Here is a 15,006-nt window from a genome sequence, read left to right as displayed (position 1 = left end):
CAGCTCCTGACTGGAGGAGGAGGAGATAGAGCCATTCCAGAAACCATCTGTATTTTATGCTGTACAGACACAGCACCCAAAATAAGACAATTAGCATCAATTTCAAATGAGTAGCTTTTGGCTTTTGATTTAACGTTGCTTGGCTCACAGTTCTGGAGGTGTCAGGGAGGCCCCAGAGCACAGTCTAGGGCCTTCACAGAGCATAGCTAGCATGCTTCATGCTTGTGTTCCCATGGGGAAGGCAGAGGGCAAGATGTGGATCTTTACACCAAATTTGTTGCTTATAGAAAAAATTTTTATTCTTCATTTCCTCTGTTATCAGTCCTTTGTTCTTTCCTTTCAAAGAGAACGCTAAATAATCCCACACACAAAAAAAAAAGAAAAAAGAAAAGAAAAAAGAAAAAGGTCTTTGCTGTTCTCATCCTAAGAGTTGATGCTGGCTGCTGAGGGCAGAGGGGGGAGAAGGCTGAAGCAGACACTCGTTGCTTGTATAATTGCTTGGTTTTTTTGTTTGTTTTGTTTTTTTGTTCTTTCTTGGTGCCACTCACATAAGGAAACTAGGTTCATTGTGGTTTAGCACGTTGTATTTTCGATACATTTCTGGAATGTATGTCGTTGAACGACTCATTGCACACTTAGGCACGGAAGAAAGGTGGAAGCCAAGGTGAAGCCATGACTGTTATGAAGCCCATTGAAAGCTTCCCGGGCCCAGGCAAGCAGAAAGCCAGGTCCCTGTAGCTGGGAGAAGAGGAGTCCCACCTGAGGAGGAAGAAGTGGCCAGGAGGTCACAGTCCTCAGGGAGTGCAGGAAGTTAGTGGTGGTGGTGGGGCGGCTGGGCAGCTCAGGACAGGCTCCCCAGCAGAGCTGGGCCCAGCAGTTGGCAGTCACAGTGAGTTTCTGAGGCATAGGGCTTCCCAGAGTGGTGACACCCTCGCATTCAAGGGCTTCTAAGTTCCTAAAACCAAACTTAAATTGTTATCTTAAAAAGTTTGGACATTAGACGGGAGAGCTAGCTCAGTCTGCCAAATGCTTACCATACGGGCTTGTGAACTTGAGTTTGTAGGTAAAAGTCTGGGTGTGGTGGGGGGTTAATATGGTTGAGTCACACGGAGACAAGGGCTGCTGTCACCAGCTGTTTTAACCCAGCTCTCAAAACAATTTTAGGACAGGGCTGAAAGTCCAGTGCGGGGTGGGGGGGTGGGAGGGGAGGGTGTGTGGGGTGTATGGTCATGTTCACTATGGGCGGGAGGCAGAAACTCCTGTTGGAACTCAGGGCCTCTTTTAGTCTCAATGTAGGGCCTCACTAAGTGCCAAGGGATGGAACACAGTAAATTTGCCTCAGGGTGAGGAGCAACAGACATGCCTTCTGTCTCCTTCCCTGAGGAGTCTGCTCTGCCAAACACAGACCAAGATGGGCTCCTCGGGGTCAGGGCACTCCTTGGCTGCCTCCTCTGGCCTCTGCAGACTTCCATTAAGCAATAAAACACTGAGTCTGATGGATGTTCCTTAGGAAGGAGTGGGTCTGGATTGCTACTCTATGCAGGACAGGAGTGGCCCTCACAGTCACACTGACCCAAGGCGGGAGAACAGCACTGTGGAGGCTGAGGAGTAGCTACTGTGCATTCCTGGGCTGACCACCCTGGGGTGGGGAATGTGGCTTCTACGTTGACAAAGCCGCTGGCCTTGCCCAGATAGCCTGGCACACCCACAGATCCCTTCTCCCAGCTCTCCACTGGAGCAGTCTCAAGGTGGGGAGTCCCTGGGTCCTTCTGCAGTGAGCCCACATATTTTGAAACTAAGGCTCACCTCTGGAACACCCAGGGAGAAGCTGCCAAGACATAAGCCCAACTCTCAGGTCCACGTGTGTGTACTGGGGTTGATCTTGTTATATTTGGCCGGGAGGGTTGAGAACCCAGGACTCTCTCTACCACAGGGAAGCATCCCAGCTCTGCTAAGTTAGCGCAATAGGAAGGTTGGAATTCTTGCTTCTCATTCTTCTCTGGGAACTGGCTGGGGTTCTGCAGCCAGAAGCCATTATTTTCCTTGGCAGGTCAGGAGTCATTCCCAAACTTCCACTGGAGTAACAAGCAGGCATAGCATAGAAGTAGAACCTGTTGGCGATGGGGGAGGAAAGAAGGCAGGAAGGTCTCGGTGTGAGCTCACCAGCCTCCTAGACAGACGGGCTAGTTTCTGGCAAGGAGTTTGCTCTACAATGGGTGGATATGTGTGTTAGGACTCAGCATTCCCCCATCGCCTCCTCAAAGTCATATGGCTTCTTCCCACAGGGGGGCTTTGGCCGAAGGGGACCTGCAGGAGCTAAGGTGAGCCACTGGGCTGGATTGGCATGACTCTTGTCTCTCGGTCACCCAGCTTCCCAGGAGAATCCGGGACACAGTCAGCCTAGGGATTAAGATATTTTCCCTGGCCGACAGCGTACAAAACCTCGGCCTTCTCCATCATTTCTCAAACTCAGCCTCTTCTCCAGTAGAAGGTGTTTCATGTGATTTCAGAGGGGGAGGGGGTGGAAGGAAGGAAGATGGCTGACAGGTGGAGTTCTGGGTAGCCCTCTGCCAGGCCTGCCCACGTATCTGGCCTTCTTGCTGGTGCCAGAGAGGACTAAGTCCAAATTATCCTTATTTCTCAAAGCCGCCCTGTGGAACAGGCAAGAGACAATTGTGTAGGCTCAGAGGGACAGCTACCGCCCCCGAGAGCAGGTTCTTGCCCCTCCTGTCACCAGCCATCTGTCCCCTTTCCTCAGCCCGGAACACAGAGCTAGGGTTATTGACCTGCTTGTCTTGTCTCCAAGGGCAACAGGGGCGGTCCTGGCCAGCCAGGCTTCGAGGGAGAGCAGGGTACCAGAGGCTCACAGGTCAGTACCCTGGCATGACACGTGCCTTGTAGTATTCCCCGGAGACCCTTGTCCTTTTGTTTTAAGTTGAGGTGATGGTCACGTGACCCAGATTTGACCTTTACTAACAGTTCCACAGCACTTAGAGCATTCATCGTGTTGTGTGAGAATTTTTAAACATTTTACCAACCCCAAGGGAGCCATTGCACCCTCACCCCTCCGTATTGCTCTCTGCCATTGTTGCCCCCTACCCTGTCGACCCCACCTGTTACCCTCCACCTTTGTCATCCCCACCCATGTCCCTTCACCCTTATAGACCCCCACCACTGTCGCCCTAACTGCTGTCTCCTTCTACCCTACCCCCTCCATCCCCGTTGCCCCCCACCTTTATTGCCTCCCACACCCTGATCCCCTCTACCTCTGGCTAACACGGGTGGTTATGGTTTTGCCTATCTGGACTTGATAGGTGGATTTTTATGTTTGGCTGCTTTCACTTAATACAGTTTTCTGGAACTCCAGACATGTTCTAGCACATACCAGAATTTTACTCCCTTCAATGGCTGAAAGTATTCCACCACATGAATGAAGAACGGTTTTTCCATTCACTGGTTGCTTGGCATTTGGGTTGTTACCACTCTTTGGTTACCTAGAAGTCGTAGGATTTCATAGGCTCAGCTCAACAGCACTCACCTGTGACATGGCCTTTCACTTCCCAGGGTCCCCCTGGTCCCGTTGGTCCCCCAGGCCTGATTGGAGAACAAGGAATCCCTGGACCTCGGGTAAGCCTCTGAGTGTGACAGCCGGAGTGGGTGTTGGCTGGTGGAGCTGATGCCGGAGTAGCTGACAGTGTGGACTCGGCAGGAGCCGCTCTGTGATTCGGTGGGCTTGAGTGGATAGCGCTGAATATCACCGAGTGCTTGGGATTTGTGGGTGAGACAGGCCATGACCTCTGACAGGGGACAGCCAGGATCCTCGGTCTGGACATTGTTGCTTCAATGTACACCCCTCTCTTGCCTTACAGGGAAGTGGAGGTACAGCTGGGGCGCCTGGAGACCGTGGCAGAACTGGTCCCCTGGGGAGGAAGGTTTGTCTGGAGAACAGTAGTGCTTGCCTAAGGACAGAGGCCTGTGCTGAACTGGATGCTGCCACCTCCCTGCTGCCTGCCCCCCCTTCCCCTTCAGCCTGACCCCCTGTGCGTCAGTGGTCACAAACACCCTCTGAATGTTACAATTAGTGGTGGGGCACATCCTTAATCCCAGCACTCAGGAGGCAGAGGCAGGTGAAGCTCTGTGAATTGGAGACCAGCTTGGTCTAAATAGTGAGTTCTAGGACAGCCAGGACTATATAGAGGTCTCAAAACACCCCCCAAAAAATGGAAAAAAAAGGTAGTTACATAGCCACTTGTGGTGGCTGTGCCTATAATCTTAGTACTTGGTTGGAATGTGGGACAGGAGGATTGCTTTAAGTGTCAGGTCAGCCTAGTCTATATAGTGCGATCATGGAAAAAAAAGTATAGTCAGTATTTTGTTTTTTTATTGAAAATTTTAATCCATCCATTCATCCCTCCGTCTGTTCGTCCGTCTGTCTGTTTGTCTATCTGTCTGTCTGTCTGTCATGTATGTGGCTGTGTACACACCACAGTGGGTATGTGGAAGTCATTGGACAGTTTGGCGGGATTTGGTTTTCTTGATTCTCCACATGGAATTCAGGGTTTGAACCCAGGTTGTCAGGCTTGGTAGCAAAAACACTTCCTGAGCCTTCTCACCAGCCCCCCGTGCTTAGCATTTTAAAACTGTGTATGTGACAGTACCTGTTTATAGGGCACAATGTGATAATTTCATACATACATAGAATGATAAGGTCAGAGAAACGGTCATTTCTTTGTCTTGGGACCCTTGAAACTCTTCTGGTGAAATACGTAATTAATTGTTATGAACCATAGCCACCCCACAGTACCCACTGGAACATTCCCCTCCTGCCTCACTGCATGCTGGTACCTATTACTCATTTGTGCTCTGGCCCCCGCTCCTCCATCCCTACTGACCATGGGTCTCCACTCTATCATGACGCCAGCCTTTGCCGCTTCATGCGTGAGGCCGATGTGGTACTTGTCTTGCTGTGCCTGACTTATTACAATTAAAAAATCGACTTCGTGGAAACCTAAAAGGTGAAACATGAGCCAGCCTCCACTCAGTGTGTCATCCTTTCTTTCCCTGTGTAGGGTGAGCCAGGAGAGCCAGGGCCGAAGGGAGGCGTCGGGAACCGTGGACCCCGTGGGGAGACGGTAAGGCCACCACCCAGTGCCCCGCAGGACTCACTAATCTCGAGGACAGGTGCAGAAAGCCGGGACCCAGAGGGGCTTGTGGCTCCCTGCTTGAGTTATTGGGGATACAGTTGAAAATTGTGAAAGCTGCTCATCTCAAAGTGGGGTTTGTTTCATTGGCAGCTTTATGGATGAAAAAAAATCTATAGGCTATTGGCGGTTTCTCTAAAACAACCACTCTTTCTGAAGACTCTGTGAAAGTGCCAGCCAGCAGATGATTATAATCTCAAGCTTTAAAGTATCGATACGTCTTTCCAACATGTTCTTCTTGTGGAGTGATTAGCAGTGTTCACTCTGAATGTGTTGCATGATGGTGGGCACAGGCCTGGGGATAGAGAAGCCAGGTGTTTGGAGGAGGGTGTCTGGAATGGGTGACAGGCTAGGACATGAAGGGCTTGGTGATTGGAGAGTAAGACCTAAGCTCACAAGACTCAGGAAGTCTGAGAGGTCAAGGTCAGCGTTCCTGTTTTGAAGAAGCCTCACAGATAAATGGTCACGTAGACCTGAGCATCTCTGTGGACACGACCTTGCTCACACCTGTGGAGGAGGGCACAGAGATGGGAAGACTTCCTTCTCTTGTCTTGTGGTCTGAAAACATTCACGCCCTCACCCTCTGCTGAGGGTGGGGGACAGTGTGACATGGTGGCTGTGAGGTGCCTGATGCAATGGCTTGCGGTAACATTCTCTCTGTTCCCCTTAGGGAGACGATGGGAGAGACGGGATTGGCAGCGAAGGACGGAGAGGCAAAAAAGTATGTATCTGCTGAAGCTTCTGAGGAAACAAAGCCCTGCTGTTGAGAGTCACCAAGATGGCTTCTCACATCTTATATCAAGATTGATTTTAGATGGCTGTAAGTTGGGACCTGATACTGAGGCATTTATTGTCTTTTACAGGGAGAAAGAGGATTCCCTGGCTATCCAGGACCAAAGGTGAGTGCCCTGGGTGATGGAGCACAGTGCTGCTTCTGGAGAAGCCTGGCGTTTCCCACGAGCTGAAATCAGAATATCTCAACTTCAGCCTGCGTCAGCCCCTCAGGACAGGGCCACACTGGGAAAGTCTCTGACTCTCTAAGATGCTCCCTGTTGTATGGGTGGAGGGGGCCGTGCTCATTGTCCATGGTGCCTGAGATTATGTGGACAGTGGAAGAATCGGGGACCTGTAAATGCCGTAACCCATGCGGCAGGAACACCAGTGATGGACTAAATTTAGGCTTTCTTCACATGACACCAATGCACTGGAGCCGTTTGTAGAAGTGGACCTGTGAACTATTTGGAAAGTATGGTCCAGATGCCCTGTTGGAATCCTGCCCCAGGGACCCTCAGCAGGCCCTTCTGTTGCAGACCTTGACATGTCATTTCTTGGCTCTCTTCCCAGGGAACCCCTGGTGAGCCAGGGGCAGATGGACCACCAGGACCCAAAGGTATCAGAGGCCGAAGGGTAAGTTTGCCCACACCTTGCTGCGGGTGGAAATGAGCAGGCTCATGGCAACAGGATGGGATGTTGAGCCTTTAAAATACCGCTCTCTTCTTTCTCAGCCCGATCAGTGACAGGCCAGGCAGTAGAAGGGAATTCCAGGTTTCAAACCAATGTCCTCATGGCCCATCATAGCCGTTTTCTGCGCGGGCCTCCTTCAGCCATGCCCCCCGTTGGGGGAGGCCCTGACAGCCCTTTCTATAGCGTGTCTCAAAAGTCACTAGCCCACAGGTTACCCCAGCATGGTGCCAGGGAGACTTAGGTCCCAGGCTGGATGGTGTCAGTCTTCATAGTCCCATCTGGCCATGTTTGTTCAGTGAGGGAGCAGGGCTTAATGCGGGGGTGGGGGGGGAGTGGGAGTGGGCTGGTCAGGAAGCCTATAGCATCTCAGGTGAGCCATGCCTGGACTGTGGGCTCCTCATTCCCTGGTTTCAGAGACACCTCTCACTTAAGCCACTAATGCCTCTGGATTTCTCTCTTCAGTGATCATTCACCTACCCTCCTAATATTGGATAGAATCTCAATTTGTGGTCCAGCTATAGATATAAGCTACTAACAGTTTTTTTAGCCTGAAATATAGTTAATAACAATAACTACCCAGTTAATGTGACCAGTAAAAACAGTCAATCTAGATCATTTTGAAACAACAGGCTACTGGTGTTCGTGAACAGTTATCTAATTCTCTTGGACACTCAGGAATTTTAGTGATGGTTTGGGAAAGACAGATGTCCTACTCAAGCCTGCCAGAGTGTACAGTGTGGAGGCTCCTGGAAACTCTTTGGGGTCATTTGTCCTCTACCCCTAAGTTTGGAGACAATCAGCCCTGCTGAAGTGAGAGACTTCTCACAGGGGAGGGGAGGGCTGGAATAGTTCTCTCCCCCCACCCTCCCACCTACATGAGCTAAGACTGTTCCATCTTCTACTCCTCTAGGGAAATTCAGGACCTCCAGGGATAGTTGGACAGAAGGGAGACCCTGGCTACCCAGGGCCAGCTGTAAGTACCCACCTATGTCCTAACAAATCATTCCGTGGAAGGAAGGGTGACTGGTGCATCTGATCTCTGAAAACTTCCCATCATCTTCTCGCCTCAAAAAAGTCCCCTGCACTTGTGTGACTGTCTGTTTATTAAACTGCTTCCCCTCTGATGCCATGACGGAGGGAAGTGCATTTGAAATAATACAATTTGAAAAATGTTTCCTGGAGGCCGGGAATGGATCTCAATGGCAGAGCACGTGCCTGTCGTGAACAAGATCCTGGATTTTGTCCCCAGAAACATAAATAAGAAAGCAAATAACTTTTTTTGTGGTACTGGGAATTGAACCCAAGGCCCTATTCATGCCAGGCAAGCACTCTACCACTGAGTTATAAATTTGTTTTTTATGCCACCCTGTGGTCCAGGGAATATTATAATAATGGCCTTTATGATTTCTCACTAAAGGTTTGTTCAGAGAGAGCAAGATGCAGTACATTTGTTTGTATCTTGAAGAAATTGCCCAACTAGGCCAAATCTGGGTTTGGGGAGCACTTCCTTTGTCTATAAATTCCCAAGGGAGCCACTGACTCATTGTTTGGAACCCATGGGTCATGCTTTCTCCAGGGCCCAGGAGGAACCTTTGTGACTGATACCACTGTTTCCCTGTTTGGTTTGTCCCTCTATTGAAACGCACGAGGTTCAGGGAAGAACAGGCAAGAGCTAGCCAAGCTCTCCTAGAGGGAAAATTTGAGGGGCTGGGTTGCTTGAAGCTAAGGGAAGAAGGCTGAGCCTGTGGATGTGATGGGTGCAAGACTGAGGACGGACACACTTAATAGGGTGACTCACAGCTGTTTCAGGTTAATAGCCAAGAGAAACTGCTTCAGGGAAAGACGGCCAAGTAGCCCGCAAAGCTTGACCCTCAGGTTGACAAAACATGGGGACAAGACACAGGGGCAGTTGAGAGTCTGGCCCAAGAGCCTAAGGGTAGAATCCCACAGAGATGGGAGAATTTTGGCATGAGGGGACAATGTGGTGATTCCTCACCTTCACTTCTTCAGGGAACGGTTTGTGCAGAATGTGCATACTGGAGGAAGCTGTGTTCTCAGGAGAAGCTGGGTTGGTTTCCGAGAACAGTTGAAAGGGGCCTCAGTGGTTGTGGTTAGATTCATGAGTTACGTGGATGGACAGTGAGCTTCCAGGTGTGAGGGTGCCTCTTCAAAGCCAGCTCACTGCCTAGGGAGAACGCTTTGTCTTCCAGAGTGTCTTTCTTCTGTTCAAATAATGGAATCTAATTTAGACAGAGGGTTGTGAAAGTTCAGGGTTATGCAGTTTCTATGGCTTCCCATCATGTTCCTATGACTAGACTGACCTTTTGTTTTTATTTTTCTTGTTATTATAATTCTTAGCACACAGCCACTGTACAGGCTGCTGTAATTCCTTATACTCTGCCGTTTCCGTATGTGTACATGTCATGACTCGATCGTGCTCACCCCTGCTCTCCCGTCCCCTTCTCTCATTCCACACCGCACACATCTGCTTCCTCTCTCAGACTGACCTTGTTTGGTTTTACAGGGTCACAAGGGCAACCGAGGCGACTCTGTGGATGTAAGTAGTGAGTGTTCCGAGTGAACTGTTTGTTGTCCGACTCACCTGTTACCTGCTCTCTCTAATACTCTCGTTTCCCTTCAAAGCAATGCGCCCTCATCCAAAACATCAAAGACAAATGCCGTAAGTATTCGCTCTTCCGTTGCCTATGGCACATCATGTTTTCACACTTGCCGTTCTCACCTGACTGACCTGGCTTTCATCTTTTCTTCTCTGTTTCCTTTCTAGCTTGTTGCTATGGTGAGTACTGGTAATTTCACATTCTTCTGAGGAGAAGAGGCTCCTTTGTGTGAGTATAGCCTATCTCTGAAAACCCCATTTTCCACAGGGCCCCTGGAGTGCCCTGTATTCCCAACAGAACTTGCCTTTGCCCTGGACACCTCTGAGGGGGTCACTCAGGACACCTTCAGCCGGATGCGAGAGGTGCTCCTGAGCATTGTGGGAGATCTGACCATCGCCGAGAGCAACTGTCCGAGGGGTGCCCGAGTGGCTGTGGTCACCTATAACAATGAAGTGACCACGGAGATCCGATTTGCTGACTCCAAGAAGAAGTCTGCCCTGTTAGACAGTATTCAGAATCTCCAAGTGGCCTTGACGTCGAAGCAACAGAGCCTGGAGACTGCGATGTCGTTCGTGGCCAGGAACACGTTTAAACGTGTGAGGAGTGGATTCCTGATGAGAAAAGTGGCCGTTTTCTTCAGCAATAAGCCCACGAGAGCATCCCCCCAGCTCCGAGAGGCTGTGCTCAAGCTTTCGGATGCGGGGATCACACCCTTGTTCCTTACCAGCCAGGAGGACCGACAGCTCATCAACGCTTTGCAGGTCTGTGCTTGGTACTTTGGGGCGCCCCTCCCTCTCATTCCCGAGAAGGTTCTCTGGAATGCCGTGCTTTCCATGAAGGATTTGTGTTCTATGGCTTCTAAAAGGTCCTAGAGGGGCTGGGCCAATTGAGATCTCCTGGGAGGTGTCTAGAGCAGCCTGCAGCATCAGCACCGGACCAGCATCCAGAGGACTGCAACTTGCTCTCTCCAGGTCCCATCATCCATGCTCATAGTTCTAGCGAGGGAGCAAGGCTCTGCCATGTGGCTCAGTTCGAGTTTCATGACCCTGTCCTGGGCATTTGCTTCCTATAACACATTGCTAAGCTTTATGCTTTCACTCCCACCCCGTGGTTAAGAAGATCTTAGAGTTAGTGAGGGCCTCAAGTGCAGAGGAGCTGCTGGGTCACCAGACTCTGAGGCCCATGTGCTGGACACAGCTCACTCCACTCTGTTCTGGAGGAGACTCTGCCAGAGCCGGTCATGGGGCCTACAACCTCCCAGGAGGTCATCAAAATATGAGTGTCCTCAAGATCTCCACCACTGCGAAAACCTTTCCTTAGCTAGGCCCCTAGGATAGCCTATGGAGAAGACACATATTGTTCTCACTTGTGTGTTTAGTTGTAACTGACCAGTAGTGTTTATTCAGGACCACTTCTAGTAATACTAGTCAAGACACATGGATAATAGATACAGAGGATAGGAGCCCCTGACCAGAATTAGGTGTCCTTAGTCCTCATTGCCTTATAGCCATGGCACATTACCCCTCTCTGTGTCTTGGGTTTCTCTCTTGTGAGGTGACCCTGGGTGATGTGGGCTCTTGTGTCTTGCCAGTGGGGATCACCACTCTCTGTGTTAGCAAGCTACGGTTCCATCAGTACCACCATCCCTCGGTGTTTATTCTGCCAAACTAGGCTGGTTTGGGGTCAGACACTGTGTTTGGAATTCAGTATTAAACTGAATTCCTGGCCATGGAACTGGGTTTCTGGCCATGAGTTCTTATGAGGAAACATTTTTTTCATCTAATTTTGCGTGAGCTGAGTGACTCGGATGCACATGAGATTCCTATGGTTTCTATAGATCAGACGGGAATTCCCTCACTCATTCACATCAGTTATTCATTACATGGATGCCACATGCCTATTGCTATGATAGGCAGGACCTTTTCATCTGGGAGTGATATTCTTTTTTCTTGTCACTATCTAAACTGGAGTGGGAACAGGGAAAGGATGGACCAGTGTTTGCTAGCTTCTGCCACTGCTAAAGCCACCACCATAATATTTTAGCCCCCACTGTCTATCAGGGATGTACCTGACCCTTTACTTGGTGCCTAATCAATCATCTAAGCACCCACAGTCCAAATGATAATGTGCTGTGCCAAGGGGAAGTTGTCTCATTGGTTTTGTCCTGTTACCACTCCCCATTTGCATAATGACTCCATATGTGTGTGTGTCCATGCCAACATCTCTCCTTGTCTAAACTAGATCAATAACACAGCAGTGGGACATGCCCTGGTTCTGCCTGCAAGGGGGGACCTCAAAGACTTCCTGAAGAACGTCCTCACCTGCCATGTTTGCTTGGGTAAGCTGTTCATCTGGGCCTGGGATCTGACCAGTCACAGCCACTAAAGTTATGACGACAGAGGGACGTTTGAATGGAGAGCAATGGTGTTGAGCTTAGTTCAGTTAAGATTCAAGGCTCATTGTATTTACTAATGTAAAGGCCATGCAAGGATGTTCTCATCTTGGAATCTAGAGCCTACATATTTGGCTCAAAAGTATTCTTAGAAGATATTTCTTTAAGGGGTAGCAAGTGACAGGAGTGTTTTAGTCTCACGGAGCATTATGAAGACTTTAGGGTACTGACAAGTTTCATCTAGTGAAATAAGGGACAGAACTGAGATCTGGCCACAATTAGGGCAGTGAGGCATAGTCTTAGTATGTAGCCCAGGCTGCCCCAACCTGGTGATTCTCCTGCCTCAGCCTCCCAAGTGCCTAGATTATAGATGTGCGCCACCCCTCCTAGCGAAGTTTCTATCTTATGTGACGACAGCAGTCACCTGACTCCCAGAAGTTGGGGATGCTGTGGGGACCACAAGATAAAAGGCCACCATGCTTTTTTTCCCTAGACATTTGCAATATTGACCCATCCTGTGGATTTGGCAGCTGGCGGCCTTCCTTCAGGGACCGGAGGGCAGCAGGTAGCGATGTGGACATAGACCTGGCTTTCATCTTGGATAGCTCGGAGGCCACTACTCTGTTCCAGTTCAATGAGATGAAGAAGTACATAAGCTATGTGGTCAGGCAGCTGGACCTGAGTCCAGACCCCAAAGCCTCCCAGCACTTTGCCAGAGTGGCTGTCGTGCAGCAGGCGACCTACGAGTCTGTGGACAATGCCAGTGTGCCCCCCGTGAAGGTGGAATTCTCACTGACAGACTATGGTGCCAAGGAAAAGCTGCTGGACTTCCTTAGCAGGAGGATGACCCAGCTGCAGGGAACCATGGCCCTGGGCAATGCCATTGAGTACACCATAGAGAATGTCTTTGAAAGTGCACCAAACCCACGGGACCTCAAAATTGTGGTGCTGATGCTGACTGGTGATATGCAGAGGCAGCAGCTGGAGGAGGCCCAGAGAGCCATCCTGCAGGCTAAGTGCAAGGGTTACTTCTTCGTGGTTCTGGGCATTGGCAGGAAGGTGAACGTCAAGGAGGTGTACAGCTTTGCCAGTGAGCCCAATGATGTCTTCTTCAAACTTGTGGACAAATCAACGGAGCTCAATGAGGAGCCCCTGATGCGCTTTGGAAGGCTGCTGCCATCCTTTGTCAGCAGTAAGTATACTATTTGATTGTTAAATTTTTCTTACAACTTGTAGAGATGTCATATTGGTGGATGATCTTTTACTTCTCCTCATCCTGACTCATACACTGGTCACAAGGCTGGAAGAGTCACAGAAAAAACATATACACATCTATGTGCTGATGTGACCTTGTCCATTCATTCAACAAATATATATGTATTAATATAATATAAATATATAATATACATAATATAAATATATATGTATATATATATTCATTCAACACACACACACACACACACACACACACACACACACACACACGTGTGTATGTGACTACCCTGTGCCTTGAGTTGGGAGCTAGAGTCAACAAGGCACTCATAGGCACCATCCCTTGTCTCCTTTGCTCACTTACTCTGCCCATTTGACTGGTACTTTCTATCCATGAGGCATTGATGGTGTTCCAAAGAGTTCCCAATTAGGGTTTCAATGGACCAAACACACATTGACTACACATGACCTAGTATGCTGGTGTGTCATAAGGAAGTCTACCCTGTTGGGAGGGTTGAGGGAAGCTTCTAGAAGGGGTTGCATTGGTTTGGGATTTGCTGCCCAACCCATGCTAGCCTCTGGGTGGGATATAACATCCCTTTCATTCCCTCCTTCATTATCTCAGAGGCTGCTCTGCATTTATCTTCAAAACTAATTTCCAATAGTTCCCACCTTTGGACACTGGGGCTTAGGGCATCAGTTATGTGTCTTATGGATCATTTGTTTCTAGACCTGTGATCTCTGGAGACTGCATCCTCCATAGGGACAACCAGTTTGTTGTATTTGCCAGGGTCTGGCATGGTTCACAGTGAACAGCACAGGCCACATATCAAACAAATGAGGGTGGCCTATAAAATATAAAAAAAACGTGTCCATGCTGAATATTCATCATTGAAGAGAAAGTCGAGGTCCATGAACAACATCCTACTCACATTCTGAAGGCTGTTCCACAGAACATTTGGGGGGAAAGTGCGAAGCAAAGTCAAGCCTCAGCTCTGCCCAGGGGTAAATAAGAGTGTACCCAACAAAGCATCCACAGGACACTAGCAGAACTGGCTCATCATTTGATGGTCATGTCTGGAACCTGTTATACTTTCTACTTAAAGCTGCATCCTGTCCTGGTCCACTTTCTCACACTGAAGACATACTATCGTTAACTGAGTCATCCAAGTATTTGTGTAACCAACCCATTGACACACTCATTTTAATTTCCATGATTCACATGAAACTTTTTTTTCCTCCTCTAGGTGAAAATGCATTTTACCTGCCTCCAGATATCAGGAAACAGTGTGATTGGTTCCAAGGGGACCAACCAGTGAAGAATGGTGTGAAATTTGGTCATAAGCATGTGTAAGTAATTATAATTGTTGTACCAAATACAGTGAGAGAATAGCTGTAGAGGTTCTCCAACCAATCCAAAGCTTTGTGGATGGAGACACTGAAATATAGAAAATATGACTTTAAGTAATGTGAGGTCTTAAACATTCTTTTGTATTGATTAACTTCTGCTGCATAACGAAGTATCCAGGACTTAGAGATTTAAAACAAAAATAATTTGCAATCCTGTGGGTTAGAAATTTCTCACTGGGTTCAGCAGGATGGTTTTTCTTTCTTTCTTTTTCTATGGGTCTCCTTTATGTTGATGATATGTTTCTCAGCAATGGACAGGCTGGTCTAGCCTGGTCTTAGATGAGAAGGTTCATCTCTGCTCTGCATGACCTCTCTTCTTCCATTGTCCCAGCCTGGGCTTGTTCACAAACTGACAACGAGGGTTTTCACGAGAAAAGGATTAAGTATAAGGCCTCTTGAGATGGAAGCCAGTCCTAGCACATGGTACTTTAAACCATATCTTATGGGTCAAAATATGCCCAAGGGCTAGCCTGGATTTGAGTGAGTGTGGTGAGTGTGGTGAGTGTGAACAGAGTTGAGGATCTGCTATATTGCCCCACAGTTCTTTCCCTCTTCTTCCTCCCCCACTCCCCCTTTTTGACTTTTTTAAGACATGGTCATCTTGTGTAGGCCATACTGGCCTGGGCATTTGTAGTCCAGGCTGATCTCAAACTCATAGCAATCCTCCTGTCTCATCTTTCCAGTGTTTTAGGATTACAAGTGTGAGCTA

General features: G+C 48.8%; 1 protein-coding gene across 6 annotated transcripts in view; it reads left to right on the top strand.

Moving 5' to 3' along the window:
- Col6a3 (collagen type VI alpha 3 chain) overlaps positions 1 to 15,006 on the top strand; it is an 84,315-nt gene that overhangs the window by 57,124 nt on the left and 12,185 nt on the right. For all 6 annotated transcript variants that reach the window (XM_016007112.3, XM_042259810.2, XM_042259809.2 and 3 more), the window contains 16 exons: positions 2,286 to 2,321; positions 2,807 to 2,869; positions 3,565 to 3,627; positions 3,870 to 3,932; positions 5,070 to 5,132; positions 5,872 to 5,922; positions 6,065 to 6,100; positions 6,546 to 6,608; positions 7,576 to 7,638; positions 9,190 to 9,222; positions 9,309 to 9,345; positions 9,451 to 9,462; positions 9,551 to 10,044; positions 11,525 to 11,621; positions 12,169 to 12,867; positions 14,135 to 14,237. In XM_016007112.3, the coding sequence (XP_015862598.1) occupies positions 2,286 to 2,321; positions 2,807 to 2,869; positions 3,565 to 3,627; positions 3,870 to 3,932; positions 5,070 to 5,132; positions 5,872 to 5,922; positions 6,065 to 6,100; positions 6,546 to 6,608; positions 7,576 to 7,638; positions 9,190 to 9,222; positions 9,309 to 9,345; positions 9,451 to 9,462; positions 9,551 to 10,044; positions 11,525 to 11,621; positions 12,169 to 12,867; positions 14,135 to 14,237 (1,976 nt within the window). The remainder of the gene's footprint in view (positions 1 to 2,285; positions 2,322 to 2,806; positions 2,870 to 3,564; positions 3,628 to 3,869; positions 3,933 to 5,069; positions 5,133 to 5,871; positions 5,923 to 6,064; positions 6,101 to 6,545; positions 6,609 to 7,575; positions 7,639 to 9,189; positions 9,223 to 9,308; positions 9,346 to 9,450; positions 9,463 to 9,550; positions 10,045 to 11,524; positions 11,622 to 12,168; positions 12,868 to 14,134; positions 14,238 to 15,006) is intronic.

This window comes from Peromyscus maniculatus, chromosome 13 (assembly GCF_049852395.1).
Source record: "Peromyscus maniculatus bairdii isolate BWxNUB_F1_BW_parent chromosome 13, HU_Pman_BW_mat_3.1, whole genome shotgun sequence".
Taxonomy (NCBI): Eukaryota; Metazoa; Chordata; class Mammalia; order Rodentia; family Cricetidae; genus Peromyscus; species Peromyscus maniculatus.
Note: the sequence above shows the minus strand (reverse complement) of the source record. Positions and strands in the feature narration are given on the sequence as shown.